Consider the following 15,696-nt stretch of genomic DNA (forward strand, 5'->3'; position numbering starts at 1 on the left):
AGATATAAATTCAATTAACCTTTTAAATATGCAATTAAAATATGAAGAAAAAATTTGTTCATAAAAGAATAATCAGTAATCATAGTTTAGTTTATATATTAGCATTTACTCTTTTGCTTACCGATGACATGTGAACATCACCCAAATTTAAGTCCTTCATTTACTGATGACATATCCAAATGTAAAAGAAAAAAATACATATAGAATATGTAATCAGCTGCAAAATGAAACAAAACTGACCAGTCTACCTTGAAAACAGTCGCAGATATGCGTCTTTGAACAAATAAAAGTATAAACATTTTTACGCTTACCGCTAGAGTCACTGCCAATGCCCACAGATGTAATTGTCATAAGAGTCATAACCGAAAGGGTCAAGGTGAGTTATGTGAAGGGACAGGTTAGGGTGGACAACTGAATGATTTTACAATACAGATTGGTGGTACAACAGGAAAGCCAATGGTCAGTAAAATAGATGTGGAATCCTTATTAAGAGAAGGATATGTAAGTAACTGAAAGGTATATGTATCAGAGTGGAAATCCATTAATTTTGAATACTTTGCAAGCATGGAAAAATACAAAGGTTGTCATTCAACAAGGCCTCCAAAACTACAAGAGAATGAAAGGTTGGAAAGGATGAGAATTTAGCTGCAACTCACCAACTGGTCCTTGATTATTCCTTTCCAGTGCACGAAGTCTTCCTTCCGTTTCAGGAACTGAAATTACAGGTAGGATTAGAAATGTTTTAATGAATAATGACGAGGGTAAAAATGCAATATCAGAATACAATATCAACAGTGGCCATTGATGTCAAAGATAAAACAGAAATTTCAGCCCATTTAACAATATTTTAATCTTGATAACACCTTACTTTAAAAAAATACATTTATACAAATCAAATATATTATTAATCCCATTCAAAAAACAATTACTTAACATGAAAGTGGTAAAAGAACTTATGATTAAAATCTGTGCCTGTTCTTAAAAGAAAATTTTCAATATTAACAAAATCCCAGGTATCAATTAAGAAAATCATCATTCTCATCGTGATATTCAGTACGGTAACAATTTCTGAAACACAGGAGATTAAGTAATCAATGCAAAAGCTTGGTGAAGATTACCACTCCTTAAGCATCCTCAACTGGCAAAGAACAGTTTCCACCACCTGATATGCTTCTACAAGAGAGCAGGCAATTATTCCCAGCACTCCTGCTACCAGGTATACTCTCCCATAAATATTTCCATACAGAGAAAAAGTTCTTACACTGTTCAGCACCGCTTGATTAACTTTCCTGCAGTATTCAAAGTATACCAGCACCCATAAAAACTGGAACTGTTTTTTATTTTACATTTCATCCATACAAGCTACCACCTTCGATAGCTTTACACTGTAATTTGAGGAAGACAACCATAAATGCAAATAGCTAAAAATTTAAGTGATCCTACAACCCATAGTTGATTTGATATCCCCATGTAGTGTTGCTCTGGAGTATAAGTATCTACACCTAATCAGAGTGTACAGTGTACATCTGAAATGTTGAAACACCTAAGAACAGTTGGTGGAGCATCATTAAGATAAAGGCTCGACAAAATCTCTAGAACACTGAGGCACCAGTAAAATGACCGAATACAAGACAGGAGCCTAAAAAGCAAGGTGAAATACATAAGTATAATGATGAAACCCCTCTAGAACAGTCAGTACAGTGGTGGAGCATGAGCAGAACAATTACTTCAGGGAGCAGCCCGAGACATCAGTAAAAAAGTGGAACACCAGGAGACCTTTCACAGGGCCACAGAACGTGATATGGGTCCCAGTGCTTGGCTTTGTGCCTAAATCTCGTATTCCATTCAATTCCATTCCACAGGACCACAGAAAGGGAGAAACCCCAGTATGAGGAAGGAGAAATAAGCTCTGCTAAGAAGTAAATTGTTGGATAAAGCATAAACAGAATAGGAACTTTTATTTAGTGAATCCAATTAAGAAAACTTCTCTTTAGTAATCGTATGTTGGAAGGAATGGAGCCGAGTTTGAGGAGGAGTAAGAGCTGAGGATTGGAGTGTTTTCTATTATAACAGGAGGCTCTATAATTTTTCAGATGTCTACAAGGAATGGGGGACAGCCTGACAGAATACAAAAAGAAGGGTCTTCATTATTAAAAGTGTCATTAATAAAAAGTCAAGTTTTTACTAATAAATAATTGAACTAGACCACTGAGTTAGCATTCTTTCTTAGAGGGCTGACTTTGTGTTTGCTCTTAATATATCAGGTCTTTTTCCATCAATTACAACTAAAAAATTTAATGACTACACAAACTTTAAATGTTAAAAATTCTGACAATTTCTTTTGGGGATTTGTTTCATGATATTTGATGTTGGTCGAAAACCAGACAATCCCATTGTATCTGGTTATATGTCAAATACCCACATCAGGTCTGGAACAGAAAAATGGATACAAAAGTATCTGCCATAATGAAAGTGATCTCTCATTACCTAAGGTACCAGAACCAGCTCCACTATTTTTACTAAAGCACACAATTGCTAACTTGAACCAAAACATATGGGTATCTACAGCAATAATACTCTGAGAGAGATACTTGGTTGGCAGAATGCAGTAGCGCACATGTGCTAACTGAATACAAAATTGGCTGATTACTCAAAGCTGTGCAAAAAGCAAGGCAAATAATTTTGTTTTATTTTACTCTCAAGTAATAAATTTCACACGAAGTGCAATAGCAATTAGTTCCAGCAAAATTGGTGGGTTATATTTTACTTTTTCCTCTTGATTTGCTTAAATCCTGAAGTTTCAAAAATGTGTAGCATGTTTGGAAGTTAGCTCTCATGAATGAAAATCAATGCCTCTTTACTTATCTAAAATTATGACTCTTTCACCCTTTTCCTTCTATGAAAGAACTTACGGAAACTAAACACAAATGTTTCATTCCAAGGGGAAAATTGGTACTACTAACAAAAACTGACTTGCCTGAGAGTGTCGATATACCTCATTTCTAAACCAAGAATTCCTTCAGATTCTATCCCTTTCCCCATGTGTGACGGACCTAACTTATAATGAGCAATGAATAAATCATCTTACAAGTGCAGTATTAAAAATACTTACCAGAAAAATTAGACACCAAAAAATTAGGACAAGAGATGTATTCTTTTATGCAAAATATATATTTAAGTCAGAGACCAGCACTTGAGTACTGTATAATGGAAAGAAAATTTTTAAGGTATGAGAATAATACTTCCAAATTACTCTTGAGGTCCCTAATAATTCTATTGCCTGTACTACTTTAAAGAAGGCTGTAGCCTGAGTGAGGAAAAGAATTCCCTGCCTTGGAACTTCATTTTTTGTCTCCTGTAACTCAAACGAACACTTATACTGTACTAGAAAAGAAACGGATGTTTGACAAGCACTACGAAACTGATTATGAATTCTCTTAATTAAGGTATCATGTATTTCAATACTAAGTAACAGAACACTGAACTCATTTTAAGCAAACCCTCTATCATCATGAAAAAATATAACATGAACATTGTAGAACACAGATTATGACAAAAATTTTAATCAAGAAGCTATCTAATCAATAAGCTATTATAAAATCTGACAAAACAAAAGCATTAATACTGTAGTAATAGATATACATACTAACATAAAATGATACACATGCCTCAAAAGTGCCCAAAAAAGTGCAATACATTTGCATCAGCAACAACATTCAGTCTACATAGTTTTAAAAGCACATTAAACCATACCATGGCTACAAGCTCTGGAAGGCATAACTAACCTGTAGGAATTCTAAGGAACTCCTTTTTCTGAAGTTTGTGAGAACATATACAAATCTGAAAAATCTGCCAAACAGTTTGCATTTTGTATAAAATGTCTCCCATTTGAAACACTTAAAATCAATTCATATGTCAAACAGTGAAAAGCTGTGAAGAGTAACAGTACACACATATCACATCTTATCAGCGTGGGAAGACATCATATGTTCATACTGTTGAATGCCAATTAATATTAATTCTAAATCCCATTCATTATTTCAGCTATGATGATAAAATGAATTCCATCATGCATGACTCAAGTAATCCCTCTTAGAATGAGAATCTTTAAAGGAATGTTAAGTATGAAAAGTTGTAGTACAATCAAGTACGTATAAAAAAGGATGGCTTTCTAAAGTAGTCAAATGGAGTCAACAGAACTCAAGTTCAAAATTTTAGTAAGAAAATCAACATCAGCTTCACTAATAATTACCTACTGACTCTCCCATATTTTGACTCATTCTTACATTAAACGGAAAAAAATTAAAATTGTTATATGTCCATGGACTGTAAAAGGTACACATATACAGTACAGTACTGCACTGTACAACTGAAAAATGAAACTTTATCAATCCTAATACCTGAAGGGATGATACAGTTGATTAACATTCTGAAGAAGTTGGATTTGTATGATGCGATAATGAGTTCCAATGGCAACACTTGTTACTCAAAAATATATATCTGAATAAGTGAAAGTACTGGAATTTATTATACATGAACAAAATAAGTGTTAAGTATAACCATGATAGACAAAACTTCCACTGACTACAAGATTTTTAGTAGATTTACTCCATAGAAATCACTATAATAAGAAAGATAACCATAAGAATCCCTTCTTTAAAACAAAGATTGTAAGTGATAGCTCAGGCTGTCGTGACTTTTAAAACTTTACCTGGCCACAGTTTCTATCAGCACCATATACAGGAGTTACTTATTCAGGCTCAGTTCCTACTATTTGCTATGGAAAAAATTATGCCGCATTCATATAAAACCATGTAATACACAGAAACTGGTAAAAAGAAAATTTGATGAGTTTTTAACCATTGCACTCTCCACATTAATCACTGGCATTTTGTAAGCTGAAGAACACTTGTGTTGCCTATTCATGCAAATCCCATCTCACCAAGTTCAGTGCTAAAAAAATTGTGCTCTATGAAAGCAAACCACGTGGAATTTTGAATCATGAGATGAGCACCAGCACAGCCCCCTAGTCTTGCTAACCCTAACTTGTGAAATTTTGTCTGCAATCATATTTCAGTCTGACTTGCATGGGCTTCTCTAGGAGCAAGAGCCCATGTCAGCACATGGCTGGCTCAATTTAACAGCAACAAAAAAAATGACTCATACTTTGTCAGCCTTATGTATGATGCTGATGTTATCAAATGTGTATTCATGAATCTGGAAGTTTTGGAATGTAATATTGCTTCTTTCCAGACTCCTCTTGCATATACTGTACTGTACATAACAGCCTTCTTCTCTTGCTCCTGATTTTGTTAACCCTCTTGATGTTTTCTACCACTCTCTCTCCTCCCTCATCAGGGAAAACTTCCCTTCTTACCACAGCAGGGAGCACAAGTCCTTCACTTTCCTGTACCTTTCTACTTCAACTGGTGTTCCTCAACTTTCTAAACATAAAAAGTATTGGTTTCTTCAGAAATTCTCTGGTGACCTGCTGTTTGAAGGGCTAAAGCAATACCTCTGTATAACAATAGTTTGTACCAGACTTCCTATAAATAGAGTAAAAAATTCGAAGTGAAAAATTTTCACTGAAAGATATAACGAGTTATCACATTTAATGGGGAGATGGGTGCATGTTAAACATCAGAACAAAATTCAAAAGAAAATATTCAGTTTGCTTGAAATGAAAATAGCTTTAGGACTTCTTACCTCCAAAATCTTAAGAACCCTAACAATCTAATCTTAAACTTACCAGTGTTTCTAACATCTGTTTTTGAAATGTCACTTGTACTTCTCGCCTTCAAACTGGAATCTGCTACATCATCACTTACTACTATTTGTGGTGTTTTGCTGGGTTCTTCCTTCTTCTCTAAAGATAACAAATAAAAGTGTTTTAAACAAAATACCTAAATGCAAGAAATACTCCTTTGGTAAACAATATACTATACTTTTATTACATTCTACTGCATAAGACTAAATAACCAAGTACATCAAGCTTCCATGCATAGATTTTATTCTGAGGTAATGTTCTTTCATGAGCAAAGAGGTTTGTGAATTGTAAGTGAATAGTGACAGTTTCTGATTTTGGAATTTATGATCCATTGTGCACTAGCAATTAAAGTGCTTTCAGAAACTTTCTACAGCAATTTAAACTACAGAAATGGAAAGAGATTTTACTGTAAAACCTCTGACTTCATACTTTTTGTATAAAAGCATAAAAGCTGGGCTCCTATGGGTATCAAAAGTGTTGGAAGGCCCAGACCTACTGGATAAGGGCTATGAGATGAAAGGGTGGAGATTAGTGAAGACGTGAGTGGCAGAATTTTATAGAAACGCTTTGCATTACAAGGAGTTCAAGTTGATGATGATAAAATAATTACAAAACTATTTCTGGACCACTTTGTCAACATAATCCTTATTATAAAACCACTATCAGTTCAAAATTTTAAACCAACTACAATGCCTAAGAGCAGGTCACACTTAAGGGAAAGAATTTATTTCAGCCAGGCACAAGAAAAACAGGGTTAACACAAGTACAACTTATAATTTTTAATTTAATTCCTTTTGTTACCCTAACAGTTATCACTTTTGTTAGTTCTAATATAACTCACCTACTATGAGACCTGATTTCATTAAATAATACAAAGCTTTCAATACAATTCCAACTTTACAGTTACCTTCCTAAAAGATGGTAAATCCAGTACTTGTGACATTTAATTACTCAACTTGAAACAAAAAGGATATTTCATCCAAGTTCATAACTGAAGACTAATTTCTTTGTTTCAACATAGTCCATATGCCTACAAAACACTACAAGGCATCCCAAACCCAAGAAGATCTGCAGATTTTGTGAATGTGTAATTGAAACCGATTGTTTTAGGGTAATAAATATCTACAGAATTAAGTCTCCATATAAAACTACGGACATGAGAACATTTTATCAAAAATTAAAATTACGATGTGGTGAAAACTGCTATCATCGGAGAATAATTTGCTTCCTCAAATGCCTCAGAGAAAGAACAACACCAAAGACAAGCAAGAATTGAGCATGCCAAGTGTCTACATAATGGAAATCATCCACCAAAATACAGTGCAATATTGTATAGCACGGTGCATAATACAGAAGTGAACGGCATTTATTAAAAGCTTACAATAGCTGTAATGAACATATAATCAACTACAAATATCATACTGAAATTAAAAGTGTATGAAATAAGGGAATTTTATTTTTACCTTTAGTTGTATTTAGTGGTGGGTACATAGCTGCTAGGGATTGGTGTTGTGTAAATACTCCTCGTCCCAAGTAATCGGCAACCACTGAAAATGTATCTGTTGCCCTCTCCATATGTTCATGAAATTGGTCATGCTGGCTACGATGAGTTTCCTAGAATCAAAGGAAGAAAAATAAATCACGTGTACCTGTAAGAAAGTCTAAAGTTGTTCAATCATCAGTAATCTATCATTAAAAAAAAAACTACTCAGCATATAATGATTGCAGGTATACAAATCATAGTATGTTTCAAAACAATCATGATTTAAACTGGAAATTAGCCAAATACTGTATATTACATGAACCAACTCTACTTTCTACTTAGAATACGTGAACCAATTCTACTTTCTACTTAGAATGCAAGTCAACTTCCTTGTTTGACAGTTGTGAATGAAATAATATTAGCAAAACAATCTGACCTTTCTTCCAGTAATAAATCTAAAAATAAAAATACAGCTCTTGTAAGTAGTGACCAGCAGCTGACCAACAGACAGAGCTCTCTAAGATTGGTTTGGAAATATGATGAGAAGCTGGAAGCATGTTTAACATTAAAAAGTGCTGTAACAGGTAAGGAAGTAGCAGGACATGGACTAAAAGGAAGGCACAAAAAATCCACAAGGAAAAGGAAAAACGGACTTAAAAACATCAATGACAATAACTACAGTACAGTATACTCATTTGAAGACCACAACCATGAAACTTCTCAACCCAACATAAAATTCTGCCATGTACATACAGTTACCTGAGCTTTAATGACATCCAGCATCTTCTTTCTTTCGGGAAGGCATATGGGGCAATCTGCGTCACTTTCACTATAACTTTCGAAACAGCTGCAGAGAAAACAAGAAGTGTAAAGGTTCAACACCTTGTAAAATTAAATGGAAAATAAAGTTCACAGAAATACATCACACTCAATATATAACGATATTCTAAGTGGTCTACTGTCAACATGTATATGTAACATAAATACACAATAGATTACATACAATGTTTGAAGATAAAAATATACTGTCAAGAAAGTCTCTGAGTTAATGAAGATTTAACTTGTGACCTTTGCCACAGACATTTAATTTTTTTCAGTACAAACCAGTTACTTTAACATAGCCTACTGGTGTACCCAGAGAAGTTATTCCATAGTAAAAGATAACTGATCAGGTGACTCAGGTACATTTGAGTATGCATATATGTTCTCTTCGGTCCTCTGTAGCTAACTGAATCACTGCATAACCTGATCCTGCTACAACATAAATGTTGGGTCAGGAGGATGGCATTTGGATGAAAGTAACGGGTACGCACTGAAAAAATTTTTTTTTTAAAAATATTGTACGTTTGTTTCACCACAAACCCACTGCTTTGGCACCACCTGAACAATAACAACCCTGTTCAAGCTAAGCTATAGAGCAATACCTAAAAATGTGAAGAGATTTGTAAACTAAATATTTGGCAAATCATGTATTCTTCAAACAAGACTGCAATCGGCACTGAATAAGAAATACAAGCACACAAAATACAAAAAGAATGATGAGCAAATCAGCTCAATATCCTCCAACATGAAAATTACTGTGAATAATGAAAAAGAACAAGACTTTACTTTTGAACTCTTATACAAATGATTAGATTATGTGATCTATACACATCTATAGTGTAATGATGTGCTGTATAGGGAAATCTGTACAATGCATGAATAAACTGTTAAAGCAATGGGCGTGTCATGAGACATATTTACTTTGAATAATCACCTCACCAGCTAAGTCTATCCCCTTTAATTGCATGAATTTTGCAACTTCCATAAAACTAACTGATCAAGTCTTTCTGCCATACATATATAGCTCATAACATAGCATTTAATAAGTTTCATCTAGGTCTTACTATGACTTTTATCTTTGTGCGATTTTTGAGTAACATTCACAGTTCACTGTACTGCCTCTCCAAGATTCACAAATGAGTGAAACTGTAAAGATGGTATATTCGTGTGCCGTCACTGGTCAGAATGAGACAGTTTAGTCTCTGATAACCTCCTTGTTTAATCAACTTCATTATTGCTAAAATATGTACAAAAGTATACAATGAAAGATCAAACAGAAATAATAGCCTCATAATATTCTAAATCATATTGAAAAACATGTTAATTACCAATCTCAATGTTAATTCCACAGAAAAATTACAGCTAATATTTTCAAAACACTTACTGTTGGTGAAATGAATGCATGCACAAGAAGTGCACAGACGGAAGTTCTAATTCATTATTACATATATTGCATTTCGTCGCTGTAAACTGTATGGCTCTGAAAAAATAGAATGTATAATTAAGTACAATGCAGCCAGAGAATATCCAATTTGATGTGTCACTCTTTATATGGCATTTGAATTCTATAAACATTTTATATAGGAAAAGACAACCTATTCCTCCTTTATGGAATTATCAGAGCTAAGCATATTCGCTTCATAAAACCATATGCCTTACGTAGTTCTAATGTTATTGATTGTCTCCTTCATTTTGGATGTCTCCTGGACGTACTCCTCAGCACGCAATGCTTCTTCAGCGAGTGTTGTAGAATGAGTGCTCACCACTCTTAACAGGTATTCTCGCACGTGGCCCAGCGTAATGTGCGGAGAAGCAGCTAACTGGTCAACAACCTCAAGCGGTGGTAGCAGACGATGCTCCTCTAAAGAAAAACTTACAGTAGGGAAATGCTTGAAAATATAAACCATAACACAAGTAAAATGAAAAAGAGACATTAACTAGAACAGAGACCACTAAAAAATAACTATAGGATGGATGAAAAAACACATTCTATTTAGTATGGGGGTTAAAAACTTTTACTCTGAAGTCTGGTTAAACTATCAAAAATTATTAATGTATCTTTTGCTGTACAACTGCTATGACCAAAAGGAAAACTAAATTCAAGACCAGAATCAACGGATTTCTGTACAACACTGGATATACAAAGAAGTGAATCACACACACTCAAGCCCTTGAAAGTGCCAAACTGTAAGCCAGAGAACCGATGATAATTTTCGCCATACAGGTGGGATCTGCATGTCTTAACACGACAAACATATTCAGACAAATACGACTAACCAATTTTATCCAGGCATGTCATAAGATGTTGTGGATCTGGAGGTAGGAGAGATGAAGGTGAGGTCAGTAACTTCAAAGCAGAACACCAAAGTGTTGATTTATCAGTGGATTTTTTCACACAAAGATTCAGCATGTTCTCGACATCCCCTCGTTCTGCATACCAAGCTATGAGCTCCTCATACCTGTAATAATAATGTTATATTCTGAAGGCACTTAAGCAGACACAACTAAATACAACACAACTTGCTCTACTTAATAATCTACCTGATCTTCAAAACTACATCAATAATCAACTGTACTGAAAAAACAACAAGTAAAAATTTCTAAAAACACATATGACCAAGCAGTTAGTAAGGTAGATTAAAATATAAATGAAGTTTATCATAAGATTATGTAGTTGAATCATGGTTTATTTTAATGCAATATTTATAAACCTAATAAGTATAGTTCTGAAAGTTCATTATGCAAAATTTACATAAAACAAGTAAATCCTATCATATTTTGCTATGTTATTCTATCACACAACTCTAATATAGTTTAGCTAGGCCAATGGATCATTTCTAAACTTGCACGCTTAGTCCAGAGGAAATTTTTTTCTTGTAATATCAAGTCTGTGTATTCTCCATGAAGTTGAAGCTGAAGGAATGTGGGAGCATAAAAAGTGCGCTGTGACATAATTATGTATGAAAGCCATACAGTACTGATATCTCAATGTTACACCAAACCTTCAGAAAAAAAACCAATGGTACAGTTCTTGGGCACCTAGCACATCCACCTACTTTATCTTTCTTTCTAGTTCTTCCATACAAATATGCATAAATATTTTTTGTCTATATATCTACCCCAGCATAAAAGAATCTAATTACATGTATTTTTGCCAATACATATTTTGATTGGATAATGCAGATCAGTAAAGTTATTAGAGCTAATTTTGTCCACTTACTGAAAACTATTTCTTGAAAACTGCACAGAAAAGAAACTATTAATCTACTTACATCCCAGACTGATCCCAAAGGAAAAGTTTGCCATCATGAAACTGGTACTTATCACACAACAACAAAGCTTGATCTCGATTGTAGCCAGTATCTGAATTACGGAGCACTCCCATTACCTTTGCAGCAAGGGCAGCTTGAGCTTGTCCTGGGAAAAATACTCTTGATTAGTTTGGTAACCACAATGTGCAAAATATCAGAGGTTTAAATACCTATCTTTAACCATAACCAACAACATTATATTTCAAGATAAATCTAACGTAGGCTGCATGAAATGGAAAAATGCACTTTTTAACTCATTCATTTTGGCAAAAAAAAGTAAGAATCGCCTTTTGAATCGTACCTGTTCTGGGAAATCATAATACACTAAGTGGTAAGTAATGAAATTCAAAGTCATTTACCCTCTGGAGCAAGTCCATACTGATGGAGGTACTCAGCTAACAATGTTGTATACAGCTTGGGTGAGAGCTTCCCTGGAATTAGTGCCATCTTTTCTAAGAATGTGATAGCCTGCTCACTGTGGCCAACCAGCAAATATTCAAATTCTTCTGGATCAGCATACAATGGCTCTTCTGGTGTTAAATATCCGTCTAATGAACCCTGTCAAATAGTACAGTATTTACTTAATCTAGATCTACCAAGAACTTAAAAATGAACAACTTAATGTACCAATAACTGTTTTAGTGAGTGTTTGCTATCAGGACCTTCAAAGAATTACAGGATTAATAAAAACAAATATCAAACAAAACTTCAATCTCTTAAAGCTTCAAAATAATCCTAATGTTGCAAAGAGTACGGATATTTATTGCCAATTAATTTACATGCTTGAAAATTTCAACTTTCATGATACAGTACATACTTCTTTGATGATAGGGGAATTGCTGGGCTTGTAATCTGTGCAAAGTGAGATAAGGACTTCGGTGGTATCGTCTGGGACATGAGAAAGAAGAACTGAACCATAACGGAGAATGTTCTCTTTTGCTTCATTAAATTCCAAGGTAGAGATATACCTGTAGATGGAAAAAAGAGAATGAATAAAATCAGAAAAATTTAAATATCAGAATGTCCTAACTTAAGGATTTACATTACCAACTACATATCCATCTAGTTTTGTCCTTACATTTTGATCCTCAATAACTTTCATCCCTTTTATAAAGATCAGACATATCTCCAGCATATCCATCAACTACAAAACATCCAAAACAAAAAAATCTAATCAAAGCAATTCTGTGTCCTTTGAGACATACTGTACTGTCAGACAGGAACTGAGGAGGCACTAAAATATGATGTTAAACAAAGCAAAAATATTATGGACTGAAGACCTGTGCTTTTTCTACCATAGCATAAACGGCACTTATACAAGAAAATAAAGGAAATTCATGGCCAGAGCACACTGGAAAATGGTATGAAGAATGAAAAATTAACAAAGAGATTTCAAAGAATAAGATTTGATATACGCATGAAAAGAAAGGCAGAAAATCAGTCAGCTAGAGATGAAAATATGCAATCCACAAAAATGGACTCACATGCTTTTGAATTACTTGTACATACTGCTGCCCCTCTCAACTCATGCCCCCCCCTCACCAATATTCTCTCTCATTCAGTATTTTTTTTAAGAGCTAAGGCTAGCTAAGGGCATTAAACTGTGTATCTTATTGCCCTTTGTACTAAAAAACAGAAAGATATGAAAGTGAAGGGCCACCAACCAGTGGATGGCACAGAAATTAATGGAAAATGGGTATCCATAAAGCCTTGTGCTAGATGGTAAGTCAGTCTGAAAGTGAACAAAATGGGAAGAACACAAAAGAAAAGGAAAACATGTAAGATAATGACAATGATGATGATGATGACGGTAAAGTACATTTTGTTGCTCTTGACTTTCAAATACATAAAATCAGATAATAAAGACTTCAAAACAGTACTTTTATGTGTCACAGTTACTTACCAAAGAACAGCACATATTTCTTATACAGAAAATACATAAATGTGAATTATATCAGAAAACAGACACATAAAAAACTCTATGCGAAATACCTCAACAAAATTTATCAGATACAGAGCTCTGCTTGTTTCTCAACAAAAGAATGGAGTAACAAATAGCAATACCTTAAAACTTTTTAACTGCTACGGTAAAAGTTTCATCTTACCAGACCTTAATTCATCAGAATTCTTTACAAATAAGCCATATTATCATGATGGACTTTTGCTGGACTATTTTTTTTAACAGTGATGCATTTGGAAAATAAATTCCTTAAACAGAATGAAAAGCAAAATGTACAGGTTAGCTGTAGCCACATATTATAAGGAATTATTGTTGTCTGAGGGATCCCTGAAGCCTTGAGGGTTTGAGTGTAAGTTATACTATGGTGGTCTTTGCTACTTATCAGGATTCACCACTTATCACGAGGCCACATCCCCAAAGCACCTGATAAACTGAGGGACTACTACCTTGGGAAGGCTGTGAAAGCAAAACAAAATATACAATACAGGGCAACCATTGGTTTTGCTTCAGACAAAAGACAAACTGCCAATAAAACAGCAAAGAACTAATCAAAAAAATGACAGTAATGTACTGTGCTAATATAATAATGCTCTTGCACTGGAAATAAGTGGCATTAATAAAACAAAGATAAAAATACTAATACACAGTCCTTGCTTTGCCTACTGTTCAGTCTGTCTAGGATTAGCTAAAATACTTGGTGAATATTATTTGCTTTGTTTTTATGTACCATGAATGTATAAATTATCAAAATATGTAAGGGGGTCAGGAGTGTAACTCTAACATATGTCGAGGAGTCACTGTACCGTAATATATCATCTATCTCTTAACTGTATTTACAATGGAATGTTGTTCCCCTAAATGGAAAAAAATTCCTCTATAAGGTACCAATTTCAATAACGCATAGGATGAAGTGAGATAAACAGCATTGTCCCAAACGAATAAGGTACCAATTTCAATAACGCATAGGATGAAGTGAGATAAACAGCACTGTCCCAAACGAATAAGGTACCAATTTCAATAACGCATAGGATGAAGTGAGATAAACAGCACTGTCCCAAACGAAAAACTATGTGAAAATATGAATCAAAAGGAAATATCACTAGTAGAGGTTTCCACTTACAACCATTTCATTACACAGATCAATACGCTAGTCTTCTGACTTTCCACATTTTTCTTACCATCTTGTTCCTTTCATAATAAAGACAAAAAATTTCCTTTCATGAAAGATAATAGTGCTAACCAAAGAACAGTAAATACCATGCTATCCCAACATACCTCAATGCTGCAACATAATCTTTTTTGTCATCGATAAGGATAGCCAGATGATGTTGATGAAGATTGTGTTTTGCAGCCAAAGCAAGAGCATGGTCATAGTAGCCAGCACTACGGCACACTTTGACACCCATCTCTACATCGCAATCCACTGCACCATCTCTGCTCTGTAAATAATATTCTTGTTTTAGAAAGGGAAATAAACATGAATTTCAGATATAAGCAATAAACCTGTGGAAGGTTAAAATATACCCAAAACCACATATCCCAGAGATAATAATATAAATCAATACAATTAGAAAATGCCACAGTACTACACTTTATAATGAAAAGATTTTAATAACCAACAGCTAAAAATCAAATGAAATTACTTAATTAACCTAGGAAGTTTCAAAATGGAACATGTAAAAATATTAGGATAATCATCACAAGACTGATTCTCATACTAAAGAACTTGGTGAATTTTCCAATTATTGTATTGTACTTCCAAGCAGGAAACATTAAAACATCAAAACATATATAAGGAAAATCCACAATAATTTGCAATGTCTCACAAATTATATATTTAGCAAGCTTTCACACACCACAAAGACATTACAAACTATTGTATGTGAACTATTTTTACCTATGAAGGTTAAAATGTCTTTTCTTAGATTTGAGAGTGCTATGAATGGACAACGAAATCCATCACTAATAGAATGTAGTGCATATTTCTGCATATACAATAAGGTACTTTTAGCACAAAATATGATTCATTTATAAATAGTGATCTAATTCAATACACATGTTCCACTAAGAACTTACCATAATAAATTCATTAAGCTGCTGAGTGTCTCGTAAACGAGTGTAGCAATTAAGCAATAAGCTGGTGTGATCTGCTGTAGCAGCACCTGATTTGTGTAGCTCTTGAAGGTACGTGGTAAGATTATGGATATGCTGCGTGTCCAGGTACTGTAATGAAAATATATTTTAACAGTCTTATTTTACAGAGTAAAACAATAAAACAATTAACTGAAATATGGAAATGGTACTAAATTCATGAATAACCTGAAATATACCTTTATATATTTTTCAAATCTTA

General features: G+C 34.0%; 1 protein-coding gene across 8 annotated transcripts in view; it reads right to left on the reverse strand.

Annotated features, from left to right (window-relative positions):
- The window catches only part of Vps11 (vacuolar protein sorting 11), a 29,000-nt gene that overhangs the window by 1,068 nt on the left and 12,236 nt on the right, over window positions 1-15,696 (reverse strand). For 2 of the 8 annotated variants that reach the window (XM_067134576.1, XM_067134578.1), the window contains exons 10-21: window positions 15,420-15,566; window positions 14,619-14,782; window positions 12,201-12,351; window positions 11,743-11,941; window positions 11,345-11,489; window positions 10,350-10,531; window positions 9,732-9,933; window positions 9,457-9,552; window positions 8,010-8,097; window positions 7,231-7,381; window positions 5,750-5,866; window positions 657-713 (exon numbers count right to left, since the gene is read on the reverse strand). In XM_067134576.1, the coding sequence (XP_066990677.1) occupies window positions 657-713; window positions 5,750-5,866; window positions 7,231-7,381; window positions 8,010-8,097; window positions 9,457-9,552; window positions 9,732-9,933; window positions 10,350-10,531; window positions 11,345-11,489; window positions 11,743-11,941; window positions 12,201-12,351; window positions 14,619-14,782; window positions 15,420-15,566 (1,699 nt within the window). Of the gene's footprint in view, window positions 1-656; window positions 714-5,749; window positions 5,867-7,230; window positions 7,382-8,003; window positions 8,098-9,456; window positions 9,553-9,731; window positions 9,934-10,349; window positions 10,532-11,344; window positions 11,490-11,742; window positions 11,942-12,200; window positions 12,352-14,618; window positions 14,783-15,419; window positions 15,567-15,696 lie in introns of all 8 variants that reach the window. The other 6 variants (XM_067134575.1, XM_067134577.1, XM_067134580.1 and 3 more) reach the window with 3 other exon arrangements.

The sequence above is a fragment of the Macrobrachium rosenbergii genome, chromosome 36 (genome assembly GCF_040412425.1).
Source record: "Macrobrachium rosenbergii isolate ZJJX-2024 chromosome 36, ASM4041242v1, whole genome shotgun sequence".
Classification (NCBI taxonomy): Eukaryota; Metazoa; Arthropoda; class Malacostraca; order Decapoda; family Palaemonidae; genus Macrobrachium; species Macrobrachium rosenbergii.